At 44.7% G+C, this 14892-nt stretch overlaps 1 protein-coding gene and 1 long non-coding RNA gene across 2 annotated transcripts in view; both read right to left on the reverse strand.

The window, feature by feature from the left end:
• The window catches only part of LOC132688967 (uncharacterized), an 18285-nt gene extending 6569 nt beyond the window's left edge, over positions 1-11716 (reverse strand). Inside the window, exon 1 of the long non-coding RNA XR_013552942.2 lies at positions 11627-11716. This is a non-coding gene — a long non-coding RNA (uncharacterized LOC132688967). The remainder of the gene's footprint in view (positions 1-11626) is intronic.
• Positions 3955-10618, reverse strand: LOC132689738 (olfactory receptor 1F1). Its single transcript, XM_078440181.2, has 2 exons — positions 9738-10618; positions 3955-5965 (listed from the first exon to the last, which is right to left on the reverse strand). Exon 2 carries the CDS (start codon positions 5959-5961, stop codon positions 5008-5010), a length of 954 nt encoding a protein of 317 aa, XP_078296307.2. The 5' UTR covers positions 5962-5965; positions 9738-10618; the 3' UTR covers positions 3955-5007.
• Positions 11717-14892: the final 3176 nt, after the last annotated feature.

Raw genomic sequence — 14892 nt, forward strand, 5'->3', positions numbered from 1 at the left:
TTATTTTTTGCTTTTTTTTTTAATGTTTGTTTATTTCTGAGAGAGACAGCGTGAGCCAAGCAGGGGAGGGGCAGAGAGAGAGGGAGACACAGAATCCAAAGCAGGCTCCAGGCTCTCAGGTGTCAGCACAGAGCCTGATGCAGGGCCTGAACCCACAAATCCCAAGATCATGACCTGAGCCAAAGTTGGACACTTAATTGGCTGAGCCGCCCAGGCGCCCCTTTTCCAATTATTTTTTAAACCTGTAGTTCTAAGTTTTGTTTTGGTTCAAAGCATACTAAAAATGAAAGACATCTGATGATACAATTCAGTCCTGAGTCCTAATTCAGACACTTAAAGGCCACACACACAAAAAAACTGTCCTTTATTGATTTCGTATTTCAAGCCTACAGTACCCTTTAAAAACCAGGGACAAAACTGGATGCCAGCAACGTTCTTCTCTTATTCCTCAGGAAGACTGGCTGGGGTCTTCCTGGTTATCACACCTAGAAAACAAAGCCTAAGTGGCTGCTGGGCAGTAACTGGAGAGGGTGGGGTCTATGGGGCGAGACTGTCCCCACAGGGACACAAGGATGCAAGGGTCGGACCACACAGTACTCAAGGCCGGTGGGTATGTGATACTCCCACGACGCAAACCCCTCCCCCCGGGAGCTGCTCTCTGCCGTGGGCTGTGGTGTAGGCGAGGGCCCAGCAGTCAAAGTCCTTGTCACCTGTCCCCAGAGGATGGGGCCTGGGCCGCCTGACTTCCCTACACCTACTCCCTGGATCCTGGAGGGTCTGGAGCAGAATGCTCCTCACCCCTGCTCTGGAGTTCAGAGGCAGGATGCCCAGGGTCCACACCCCCGAACAGGAGAGCACTAGGAAGCCGTTGGACGACTAAGTGCTCGATAAGGAGCTGACAATTAGTTCATGAAAATCAGTAAACACTCAACAACGAATGGTTTTCCAATAGAGCAGCAAGGGCCAGTTAGCACATCTGAAGGCCTAAGGTACCCGGGTGGCTCAGTCAGTTGGGTGTCTGACTCAGTATCAGCTCAGTGGGTTTGTGAAATCGGGCTCCTCGAAGTGACAGTGTAGAGCCTGCCTGGGATATTCTTATTCCCTCCCTCCCTCCCTCTCCCTCTCTCTCCCCTTGCTGCCTCACGTGCACACGTTCTCTCTAAATAAATAAATAAACTTAAAAAATCTGAAGGCCCAGATATCCAGTTAGAATAGCAACTTCAAATTGAAGGCATGCATCCCCTAAAGACACAACACAAGGACCAGGGGTTGTAAAGGGAAGCAACGCACCCATGGAGTTTCTTGGGATGGAGGATGGGGAGAGGGGGTCAGAAACTCAATAAAACTAAAAAAACATATACAGCTCCAGAATGACAAGTGCTAGGAAGGGAAGAATTCTAGAAGGGTGTTATAAGTGGATTTTCCAGGGAGGACCCTGGGGAAGTGGCCTTTAAACCGAGACCAGAAGGATGAGATAAGGGGAAGAAGTGGGCAGCAAGGGAACATTCCAGTAAAACATGAACAGATAACTGTTAGGTAAACTTGAATGGCTACAAGAAGTCTGAAAGAATGTTCAGGCTTACTAGTAATCTAAGAATGGTAAATTGAAAGAACAAGGTGTCAGGTGTATTAAATGAGCAGGCTGTGTGTATGTGAGTACGTAAATGTTTGGCTTGGCAAAAGAGGAATAATGGTATCCATCTACTGGGACAATCTTAAAAAAATATATTACTATTAGTCCCATCAATTACATTCTCAATACAAGCAAAAATACAACACTGTAATACTGAAAATTAAAAACAGCCCAAATGAATAAATATGTAGAATATTAGATAGCTAATAAACGAATGCTTTTCATCAAAAAAAAAAAAAAAATTAATGTTTATTTATTTTTGAGAGAGACAGACCCTGAATGGGAGAGTGGCAGAAAGGGAGACACAGAACTTGGAGCAGGCTCCAGGGTCTAAGCTGTCAGCACAGAGCCTGACGCAGGGCTCAAACTCCAGAACCGTGAGCTCATGACCTGAACCGAAGTTGGACGCTTAACCGACTGAGCCACCCAGGTGCCCTGCCCCCAGTGCTTTTCATTTATTTTTGTTGGTAGGGTGGGTCTCGTCCTCTCTTTCCATTCTCTCAAGCCCACACCGGTTTCACCTTCAATTCCAACACTTCCCTGAACATTTATAGAATATTTCATCCAAGAGCAGCAGAACACACATTCTTCTCAAGTGCACGAGAAACATCACCAAGACGGACTGCATATGGGCCATGAAACACACCTTAGCAAATTTTAAAAAATAGAAATCATACAGAGTATGCTCTCCGATCACAGTGAAACTAAACTAGAAATTAATAACAGAAAAGATAACTGGAAAATACCAAAATATATGTGGAAATTTAACAACACCCTTGTAAATAACAAATGGTTATTTAAATCTCAAGAAATGTAAAAATATTTTTGAACTAAATGAAAACGGACATACAACTTACCAAAACTTGTGGGATGCAGTGAAAGCAATGCTTAGAGGAAGATTTATAGCCCTGGATGCATATATTAGGAAAGAAAGACCTAAAATCAATCATCTAAGTTTCTACCCTGACATCTACAAAACAACAGAAAATTAAATCCAAAGTGAACAGAAGAAAACCCAAATAAAAATCAGAACAGAAATCAACGAAATTAAAAACAGGAAGCTAATAGAGAAAACTAACAAACGAAATCAAAAGCTGGTTCTTTGAAAAGATCCATGCATTTGATAAACCCTTAGCCAAGCTAACCAGCAAAAGAAGAGAGAAGGCACAAATACTACTGTGAGAAATGAGAAAGAGGTCATCGCTGTGGATCCTTTGGACATGAAAAGGGCCCTAAAGGAATATCATTGTGAAAATTGATAAAAGGAAACTTCACTCTGAACGGAGTAGGGAGGCTTAACCTCCCCACTGTGTGAGAATGACAAGCTCTCACAAGCTGCCGTTGGCCATCAACCGTAGACCCAACAGGAAGACAGGCCTCATGAGTAGATACTACCGCCTACCGCGGCAGGAGAAAGAAAGGTTTTGTCCTTGCCTAGAAAGAACCAAGCCAGTGACAATCACAACTCAGCCAATAAGGAAGCACGACACTTCAGAACGCCATTTACTCCAATGGACTTTTTGCTTATGACGGCCCCTCCCAACTCCCCATCTTTCTCTATACAAGAGCAGTCCTCTTTGTCTTCTGGGAATGCCTGTGGTTTCGTCATTGCATGCTCGTCACTAATTGCAATTCTCTCCTAGTTCCAGATAAACCCATTTTTGCTGGTAAGATAACTGACAGTTTTATGTTTAAAGTCAACCATATGAACAACTCTATGCCCATAAATTTTATTTCTAGGCAAGGACAAAAAGGATAAAAGGATGAAACAGGAATAAATAAAAATTATAAACATATATGCATCTAACTACAGGCCACCAAAATACATGAAACAAAAGCTGGGGGATTCCTTCAAAATTTCGAGGAACAGGTACTTTCCATCTTATTATGAAGAATTCCTGGATATGTAGACTAAAAATTGAAAATGTTACCATATATTCCATTTGGCAAACATATGGAGACGCAAATACGTAAATATAAAAATTACATGATAAACTCAGAAATACCCCCTGATTCTGAGTTCTGTCAGTGTTTATGCAAGATGTCATTTTGCCTCTCTCTCTGAAATTAAAGGAAACTACACCCTATTTTCCTCTTCGTTCCTCCAAATCCAGAGCATCCTTTTCAGTGATGTTTTGACCAGTTTCAATATTGGTCAGGTTATGTTCTGCAATCACTTTCAAAATAAATTGAGTTATAATTTTATAGTAAACTTCCCTTACGTTTTATTTTAGAAACAGAATTACTAGTCAGCATATTTTGCTAGAACAACTTGATGGAAATATATCAGTATAGCAAAATACAATTGTGGAGACTATACAGCAATTTTGAAAAGCTTTATTATAAAATTATAGTGGGAAATCAGGATACAAATTAGTAACTATGTAAAATATCTCAGCGCATTGACATAAACTGAAGGCAGTGTGGAAAAAAGATGGAGTTCATTGACACAGTGGAGATTTTCGAAGATATTCTTGTGTATCTCACACTTATTCCTGCTGTAATGCTGTGTGACCCAGAAAGCTCAGATAAGAAAATAACAAATAATTAGCTCGAATTCGTGGCAGAATTAGGGCTTCTTGGAGCCCTAAATGAACCCTTCCCTTTCCTACCCCCACCGGTCTGAGCTTCCCGTAAGATGTACTCTTATCTCTGCGTCTCTGTTGTGAGAAAGACAAACCAGTCCCGACACCCAGGAGATGGCCTGGCACTCACAGATCGATGCCATGTTCTCAGGATGAACACAACCACAGTACCACACAGGGCCGCTCTGTGACTGACCATCATGGAGCAAGACAAAGAGAGACCACTCTGTAATCATGTCCGAACACTGTCCAAGCCACAAAAATGACCAAACTCCCCCTATGTTGGCTGATACGAATTAATGCTACTTCTCTGCCAATCACAGTCTTGCCTTAGTCTAGTCTTCCCTCCTGGATAAAATATTTTAAGATACTCCATCAGAATCATCCCTACTATGTGACAGTGTGAAATCCAGAGCACAGACCCATTTCCTTAAATCCTCACTAAATTCACCTCAGACAACAAGCCTTTTGTAAATCCTGTCTAACACCTTCCTGCTAAGATGCCTCACAACTCCCGATGGTATGCATTCTCCCCTCTGAGCCTAATAAACCACACTCATTCAACAAGACATGTGTTGCTAGTGGGTTTGGGCTGCAGGGCACTAACAGGTGCAGTAAGTTATTTGGTAAAAGGATCTTGCTTTCCATCCTTAGCTGAAGAGGCTGTATCAAATCTGGTCTCCCAAGACAGACACTAGATGATTCTCTCACACATGACAAATGCTGAGCTTTGCACAATAGAAAAAGCAAATGTGGTCTTCTTAGAAACTAGTTCCCTGCCTGATTTTCTTAGCCCATTTGATTACCAGGTAGAAAAATATTCAGAGCAACCACTTTTCCAAGAGCCCCTTTTATGTCCTTGTTCCTCAGGCTGTAGATGAAGGGGTTCAGCATGGGAGTCACCACCGTGAACATCACAGCAGATGCTATATCTGCCTCAGCTGAGTGTGAGGCTAAAGGGTTGAAATACACAGCAATGATGGTGCCATAGAAGAGGGAAACCACGGCCAGGTGCGAGCCACAGGTCGAGAAGGCTTTCCATCTTCCCTTCGTGGACGGGACTCTCAGGACAGCGCAGGTAATATGCACATACGAAGCCAGGATGCAAATAAATGGAGAGATCATGATCAACCCTGCTTCGATAAGAACCATCATCTCATTGAGATGGGTGTCAGAGCAGGACAGTTTCAGGAGGGGAGTCACATCACAGAAGAAGTGGGGGATGGCATTGTCTGCACAGAACGAGAGTCGAGCCATCAGCAGGGTATGCAGCAGGACATCCAGGTTGGCAATGACCCATGACCCAGCAACCAGCAGGGCACAGAGCTGCTGGGTCATCTTTGTCGAGTAGTGTAAGGGGTGACATATGGCAACAAAGCGGTCATAGGCCATCACAGCCAGGAGGAAATTGTCCATGTCCACGAACATGAACACAAAATACATCTGTGTGAGACACCCAGAGAAAGAGATGGTCTGAGTCCCAAGGATGTGGTTGGCCAGCATCTTGGGGACGGTGGTCGTGGAGAAGCAGATGTCCACAAAGGACAGGTGGCTGAGGAGGAAGTACATGGGGATGTGCAGGCGGGGGTCCACGCAGATGGCCAGGAGGATGAGCAGGTTTCCCAGGACCGTGGCCAGGTACATGCTCAGGAAGAGCGCAAAGAGGGCCTGCTGCTGCTGGGGCTGCCTGGAAAGCCCGAGGAGGAGGAACTCGGAGACACTCGACTGGTTTGCTCCTCTCATGGGGCTGGACTCAGATGCAGAGAAGAGAGGCAGAGCGCAGAAACCTAGAAGTTCTGGGTTTGGACACATCAATCTAAGCTCCATCCAGCCACATGGTCACGTTAATGAAACCTGCATTAGAATTGCTCAGTCGGGATCCACCCCTGGTCTCTACACCCTGAGCTTCCAACTCCCAGTACTAGATGATGCTGGTCCCATTGCACTAATCTTTAAAATTGTATCAAATATAAAAACAACAAACAGGCACAAACAGAGCCCTTCTCTGCCATTATGTAATGTTTCTTCTAACATTGCCAGGCTTTCTCCCACTTCTTAGCAGCTCACAAAGATAAGTGAAACAGTTGATCATTACTGGGTTTATCTCAAGCTCCAGCTGATGGATTCAGGACTCTTTCTATTACTCCTTGGATCTGGGGTTTGTGTTTTTTTTTTTTTTAAGTTTATTTATTTCAAGAGAGACAGAGAGAGCAAGTGGGAGAGGAGCAGAGAGAGAGAGAGGGAGTGAGAGAATCACAAGTAGGCTCTGCATTGTCAGTGCAGGGCCCGATGCAGGGCTAGAACTCACAAAACATGAGATCATGACCTGAGCCGAAACCAAGAATCAGATGCTTAACCTACTAAGTCACCCAGGCACCCCATTGGATCTGGAAGGTTTGATAAAGAAAGCTCTTCGCATTAGTGGAAAAAATACACACACACATACACACGTATATATGTATATATGTATATGTATATATAATCTGTTATAATCCTACCTGGAAGAAGTTTGTACTGTTGTTATCAAGGGTTCTTTACCTTTGAGGAACCAACCAATGCTCCTCTTTAATATAAGGATTGGAAAGTAGTGGAAATATTGGTAGATCCCGAGCAAGTGAGAAGCGGAGGTTCACGGTCTGAGCCCTCTGTGTAGAGAAGGATGTTGGGGAGGATCTAGAAACAGGTATTTACAGTGCCTTCCATGGCCATTGGGACCAGATTCCCTGAGAGCCTCGTTAGAGACAAGCAGAAATTAATTGTCCCACCTATTTCCTGGTCCCTGTGGACCCAACAGTGATGACAAAGTATAAGGATTTAACCCCTGGGTCAGAACTTGGGAGACAAAACAATCTGGGCAGAGATAAGTCTCAGAGAAAATTCCCTGAGACCTCAAATTGCATCACCTTGCTGATCTGGGCTTATGCCTGTGGATGTGAAAATCTTATTGGTTAAAAGATTTTTCTTATTTTCTTAGGTCAGAAACTAGGGTTATTGCAGTGTTACCTGAGTGAACCCCTTTTTTTCTTTCATGTCTCGTCACTTACAGATGGGGATGCTGGGAAGGGGTTCAGGGTGGCATTACGGAGTTGTACTAAGTCCTTTAAAGCATTTGGTGTAAAGGATAACCTGTTTGTAACGGGGGGGGGGGGGGGGGGGGTGGGTAACAGATCAATCAGAGATGGCAGAGCACACCATGACTGAGAAATCCCAGGCTCCTGGAGTAGATGTTTTCACAGTGTCTTCCCAGCTCACAACGGATCTCCCTTTTCTGAAAACGGTCCCCTAATCCGAGCATCACAGGGGTGTGGAATCTAGCAGCCCGGTTTACACTCCAACACGTCCTGTCCAGTGATGATTCGTGACTGGCTTAGGGAACCTGGAACTGAGGCCGAGGACCTGTGGGTAATTCTCAGTGTTTCCTTCTTTTTCCTTTTCTCTTTTCTCTCCTTCCTTCCCTCTGTCCCTCCCTCCATCCCTTCCTCCTTTCTTCCCTTCCTTTACTTTCTTTTTCTCTCTGCCCCCTTTCCTTCTTCTTTCCTCCCCCCCCCCCACCCTCTCTCTTTCTTTCTTCCAGAAGTAGCTAGGGGAGGGAGGACTTGGCCTAAATATGTAAATCTAGAAGCTTGCAACTCTTTCCTGGCTGCCTCACAGATGCAGAAGCAAAGTCTATAGAGAAGGGCAAAGAATGCAAACACAGAGAAAAGTAGAGATGAGCTGGAGACATGGCTATCCAGCTCAGAGTTCAAGACCTTTTCTGATGATTGGCTACATCGTAGCCTCACTCACAGTTCTTAGTTGCGAATGACAAAAATCAAGTCTCACTGAGGTAATCAGAAAAGGATTTCTTGAATGGATATCCTTCAAAAACACTGAGCAGGTGGGGAACGAGGCCCAGAAGGTCACACACCATAATGGCCCAAATCACACCACAGAACTGGTTTGATTAGCACAGGTGTTTCTGCTGACGCCAAGCCGGAATGTTACAGTTCACGGCTCTGACACCGCTATCACTGGACATGGGATGCCACCAGCAGCACTTGGGAATTCACTTCCGGCAACGACTGCCACTGCTGGAAGAGGTCCTCCTGGTCTCCCCTTCTTCCTGTCAGAGGCAGGGTCAGGATACCTGATGGGCAGTCATATGCCCACATCTTAGCTGCAAGAGCAGCTGGGAAATGAGTTATTCAGGGTGTCCTGTTACGTAGGAAGAAGCTGGCTTTTTCTCAACCAGAATTATGAAGTGAGAAATTACCTAAGCTTGAGAAATGTCACAGAAGTTGGGAAGCCAAAAAGCAGGATAAATGCCCTCTAGAATTCACCCCTCCAGTTGCACACAACATTAACACATACCCCTCTTACCAATTCATGCTTCAGTAGAAGAGAAACTATCTGGCCTAAACATAATGCAACTATACTGCTCACAGTGTGGAAACAACTCAAGCCCATCAGTTACTGTATCCAGGCCCATAACGGGATCTCTGCTACTCCAATCATGTTCCCCGCGTGACATTCTATTACTTCTGAATCAAACTTGAAAGCCAACCAGTAACTACATATGCTACGTGTACGTAAAAGAGAGGAACGAAGGCAGAGAAAAGAAGAAGAAAGCTAGCTGGCAAAAATACATAGACGAAAACACAACACGGGAAGGAAGAAAATATGACTGGAAGTTGTAGTGTTCATTTCCACAGGTAGCCATGAATCCTTAGTTGATATTAGTAATTTTCCTTATCCACAATTTAGTTCACGTTCCCTTTGTCTTTAGCCAGCATCTTGGCTGTTCAAGTTTCGAAAATCTGATATAGTAAAAAAAATTATAATAATAAATAATATTAAAAAATAAAAATAAATAAATATAAAATAAAATCTGATATAGTCACCCAAACTTTCATGTCAGAGAGAGTTGACCTCTTTATGACCTTGCCCATATAAGATTATCTTAGTCTTTCATTAGCTGCCATCACAGGTCATGGCAATTCCAGAATCCTCTCCAGGAGATCTTTCCATCCATATTCCTCTCTGCTACCATCGTGTAGCAGCAAAACTATTTTCTAGTCATCGTCAAATGCATAACAATATTAGAATCTCTTTTTTGGTCAGTTTATCCAGCAGCAAAATGAGTCCAAATTGGCCGGCAAGAAGTCTCTTCAGAGCCCAGTGTTGCTGGGATAAGAAGCAAAATTGTGCAAGGAGATCATCAGGTATTACGACAAGCGGTGCGAGTCTACTCCTCCTACCTCTTGTTTCCTTGCCCCATAAATTCCTGGTTGGTAGAAAGTTCAGCAGATATTGTCCACTGGTATGAAACTTACATTGTATACTGAAAAACAGCACCCTAACCTCAACTGGTGCCCAAAGTGAGTCTTTAAAAGACCATTTCTCTATTCCATAAGGTCAATTGCTCCTGGTGATGGTGCACAAGTAAATACCAGTGAATCACATGGACCCCAGCCTTATCCTTTCTATTAGTTATCTATTGTCAAGAAACAACTTAGCAACTTAAAACAGTAAACATTTACCTTACACAATTCCTATGGGTCAGGAACTTGTTAATGGTTTAGATGAATGGTTGTTCTCGACCAGGACTTGTCATGAGACTGCAGTTAAGTTGTCCGTAGGGACTCAGTCATCTGAATGCTTGACTGTGGCCACAGGATGGTCTTCCAAGGCGGTGCCCTCATGCTACTTTTGGCAGGAAACTCAGTCCCTCACATGAACTTCTCCATAGAGACAACTTCATATGTCCTTGCAACAGAGTTAATCGGCTTCCCACAGAACAAGAGATTCGAGAGAGCAACATGGAAATCACAGTATCTTTTATGATGGAGCTCCTACCATCACACATCATCATTTCCACAACATTCTGCTGTTTGCACGGTGCTAAGGAGAGAATGGTTATGTCCCCAGCAAGTTCATAGACTGAAATCCTAGCCCCAAGGTGATGGCAGGGTCCTTAGGAGGCAGGGCCTTTGGGAGGTGATCCAGTCATGAGGGCAGAACCCTCACTAAGATACTAAGATAAAAGTAGGTCTGAGAAAGCTCCCTTGTCCCTTTCACTGTGTGAGGTTACACTGAAAAGAAAAGCCATCTATAAACAGGAAGTGGGCTCTCACCAGACACCAATGCACCATCACCTGGATCCTGGATTTCCCAGCCTCCAGAACTGTGAAAAAAACATTTCTGTTGTTTATAAACTACCCAGTCTAGGGTATTTTGTAATAGCAGCCAAAATGGGTTAAGACACAAAGTCAGGGTCACCTGGGCGGCTCAGTCGGTTGAGCATCCTTCTTGGCCTCAGGTCATGATCTCACGGTTCCTGAGTTTGAGCCCCACTTTGGGCTCACCGCTGTCAGCGCGGAACCCGCCCGCTTCAGATTCTCTGGTCTCCCTCCTTCTCTGCCCTTTCCCCGCTCCCACTAAAAAATAAATAAACGTTAAAAAAAAAAGGACACAAAGTCATCCTAAGTCAATGTGGGAAGGGACTACACAAGACCAGGATCACTGGGGGCCATCTTGGCAACTGGTGACCACATTCCTTTTATTATAAAGTGAATTCCTTGCCTAGAAACTATGTTTGTGGGACGCTAAGCAGGTGGAATAGATTCATTCCTAATACACATCCTATCCGTCTTTAAACCTCAGGTTGACTAATGCCTCATTGCGTATATTAGTTTCCCTTTCCTGATTGCTTCTGTACACTCCCTGATACCTATGCTCACATAGCTTATCTACTTGTATCATAGCACTTTCATTATACCACCTTAAGTGACAAAGTGACTCAAGTGACCTGGAATGCATAAAGATCCTAAGTCTGACGCACAAGACTCACACCTTAACCTCTCCTTTAGGTCTGCAGTATAGGCCACCGTCTCCAGAACCAAACGCATTCATCAACATTGCCTTCTACACCAGAAATCACGCGAAGCTTAAAGCAGCAATTCTCAAACAGTAACGTGCACAAAAACCACCTAGGCATGTCGTTAACGTGAAGATTCTGATTCAGGAAGTATGGGATGCAGCCTGAGATTATGCATTTCTAGCCATCACCCAGGCTCTGCCTGGTCCTCGAAGAAAGAGGTGCCCTTACTCTGAGAAGGACCCGAGCCACCTGCACCCGTTCGTGCGCCGCTGGCTCCTCAGCCAACCTTGCCTTTTGAAAGGATATTCAAAATCGAAGTCAGACCTTGACCTCCCACAGTCCCAGCCTGTGGAAGTAGGAGACAGGAGTCGTGAACACCTGTAGCCCATCCCAACTGGGAAGGGCAGACGATCCCGCACAGCCCTAAAGGACTGGCGCAGGTGGGCTGAGGAAGGCTCATGGAACCCGCCAGTTGCCCAGGTTTGGTAGGCACCAACCGCAGAGTGCCTCTTCACGCCATTTCCGGGTAAAAGGGTCAGAGCCACTTACGGCAACGCACAGCCCCCACTCCACGCTGGACTTGCCAGCCCGCTGCACTTCGGAGAAAGGCTACGCCGCACCTCCCCTCGGAGACTGCACAGAGCGGAGGCTGCGCAGAGCGGAGGCTCCGCCCCTCCTGTCTAATTGGGCAAGAGCCCGGGGGGCGGGAGCGACGCATCCTCTGATCGCATCCGTTTGAGGGCGTGTACAGCGCTTCCGGGAAGTGATACCGCCTGGTCCGCCTCTCCCGCGCTGCGCCTGCGCATGGCCTAGGGAGGTGCTTTTGGCGCGCCTGAGTCTCCAGACACCCAGGATTGGGAGGCGGAAGTGCAAAATGTAAAGGGACCCAAAAAATTTAGTAATCAAAGTAAATAATTCACCAATGCAGTGTTGTTGTTTTTTTTCCAAGCAAAGTTAATCATTTAGCAAAGTATCAGAATTTTAAAGGTATGATCAGTATCTGCCAGTAAGCTGGCAGTTAATCTAAGACCTTCACTTAGTCAAGAGAAATTATCAAATAGGGCATTTCTCTCAGTTGAAACAGAGATAGGCAAAGGTTTTGAAAGCTTTACTGATGAGTTTACCTCTACTAAGTTAGTGTCAAAGATTAACACAGCCAGGCATTAAAGCTGTGAAAAACGATTTTATCCAGTAAATACTGACGGTAGGAGAAGGAGCTGAGCTCCATTCCATTCTCTGCAGAGGTGATTGGACATTTTATTTTATTTTTTTTTTTAATTTTTTTTTTTCAACGTTTTTTATTTATTTTTGGGACAGAGAGAGACACAGCATGAACGGGGGAGGGGCAGAGAGAGAGGGAGACACAGAATTGGAAACAGGCTCCAGGCTCCGGGCCATCAGCCCAGAGCCCGACGCGGGGCTCGAACTCACGGACCGCGAGATCGTGACCTGGCTGAAGTCAGACGCTTAACCGACTGCGCCACCCAGGCGCCCCGTGATTGGACATTTTAAAGGGAGAATGGGGAAGTAGGGAGAGGGAATGGAGGGAGCTTGAGCAGTCAAGGAAATGAAAAATTACAAAAAGCTGGGTAACGGGGTTGGTCCTTGTGAAATCCAAGCGGCTATCTTCAGGTGTTTCTGGAACTAGTTCATTCTTATGGCAGCCTTGGTTTTTCTGAGGCAGGCAGTAAGGGTACCTAGGGTGATACTAGGAATGTGGCCTTGAGATGTTAGATGCTGTGTTAGTGTTTGTTCAAGTCTTCTAGGTCAAAGTTGAGCACAGTCAAGGAGAGGGAGAAGTCTGACTAGAGTTTGGTCAAGAAAGGACTCTGTCCTTACACAAGTAAAATTGTAAAAGATATTGGTTTGGGTGTAATAAAATATTGTGGTTAAAATAATGTGAGTTTAGGGGCACCTGGCTGGCTCAGTTAGTAGTAAAAAAAATTTTTTTTAATGTCTATTTATTTTTGAGAGAGAGAGAGAGAGACAGAATCCAAAGAAGGCTCCAGGCTCTGAGCTGTGCTCTGAGCTGTGCTGACAGCTCAGAGCCTGAAGTGGGGCTCGAACTCACAAACTGTGAGATCATGACCTGTGCCAAAGTCACACTCTTAACTGACTGAGCCACCCAGGTGTCCCAGCATGGAGCCCACTTCACATCCTATGTCTCCCTCTCTCTCTCCCCGCCCCTTCCCCACTTTTGTGCATGTGTGCACACACACTCTCTCTCTCTCTCTCAAATATTAAAAAAATTAATATACCTACTTTTAACTTTTTCAATATTTTTTCAACCACTTTAAATGTAAACAATTAACCATTAACACCTTTAAACCATTAACCATTGAAATACATTAAAACATGCATATCAGGCTTCATTAAGGTCTGATGTGATGTGGCAGAGAGCTGAGCCAAGCCCATCAACTCCTTTAGAAAACTTTTTCATCATCCTCTACAGTAACCTCCCCATAGTAATTCATTCATATAATCATTTATTTGGGTAAATAATTACTGAGCAACTCCCACATTGCAGATACCTTTGAAAAACCTGGTCCCTGCACTCACAGCCAACAGCCTAATTAGGGCAGGGAGAATAGGAAGAAAAACACAAAGTAATTCCCCGAGGGTACTGACTTTTGCTACTCATTATTCATGAAACATGCACTTTATATGTACCAGACCCAGGACCTAACACTGTGTATAAATGTGAATAATGAACCATTTCTTAATTCAAGGACCATATATATTCATGGTGGAAGACCCCAGAAGAATGCAGACATCTGCAGTAGAAGGTTGTACAGGTCCTATAGGAAGGATAAGGCAAGCAGTTCGATTGTGGTGTATTGGTTTTCTAGGCCTGCCATAGCAGAGTACCATTAATTAGTACAGAAATTTATTCTCTCACAGTTCTGGAGGCTAGATGTCCAAAATTAAAGTGTTGGCAAGGCTGGTTTGTTCTGGAGACTCTGAGAGAGAATGTGTTCCATGCACCTTTTCAAGCTTCAGTGGCTGCCATCAACCCTTAGTGTCCCATCACTTAGGATTGCCTGGGGTCAACAATCCTTAGTGATGCTTGTAGATGTACCACTCCAATGATTGCCAGTCTTCACATGGCAAAGGGTGAAGACTTTTCCCATCCCCGAGGGTCTTTGTGTCTAAGTGTCTTCACATGTGTTCTCTCTGTGGGTGGCTATGTCCAAATTTCTCTCTTCTTAGGAAGACACCAAGTTATTGCCGCATGGCCTACGCCAATTCTGTCTGAACAAATCTTAACTTGATTACATCTGTCAATACCCTACTTCCAAATAAGGTCATATTCATAGGTACTGGGAGTTAGGGCCTGAACATCTCTTTTGCCGACTGTGGAACACTATGGTAGGGAATAACATCGAGGAATGATAGGGAGGTAGAATGCAGAGGACTTAGTGACTGATTGGACCTGTGGGATTATGGAAAGCATAGGAGGATTGCAACGTTAATTGGGAACCATTCAGTGAGATAGGCAGTGCAGGCAGGAGAGAAATGTGTCTGCGCTTGGTGGGATGGATCATGGTGTGGAAACCACATGTGGTGCCCCATGGTGGCAGTGGAAACTTGACGGGTTCCACTTAGGAAATGTGGGATGTGAAGACATCCAGGTTGGACTCTGGATACACAGGTCAAGGGGAGGTCAGACCGATATGGCTTCGGAAGTCACCAGAACAAGGAGGTGGTTAGACACAAAGTAGATGTAATTTCCCAGGGACAGCGTATAGAGTGAAAAGAAATCCAAGTATAAAACCCAAGAGGAAAACAAATGCTTATGAGATGGTAGAAAAGGA

Source organism: Panthera onca, chromosome E3 (assembly GCF_046562875.1).
Source record: "Panthera onca isolate mPanOnc1 chromosome E3, mPanOnc1 haplotype 2, whole genome shotgun sequence".
Classification (NCBI taxonomy): domain Eukaryota; kingdom Metazoa; phylum Chordata; class Mammalia; order Carnivora; family Felidae; genus Panthera; species Panthera onca.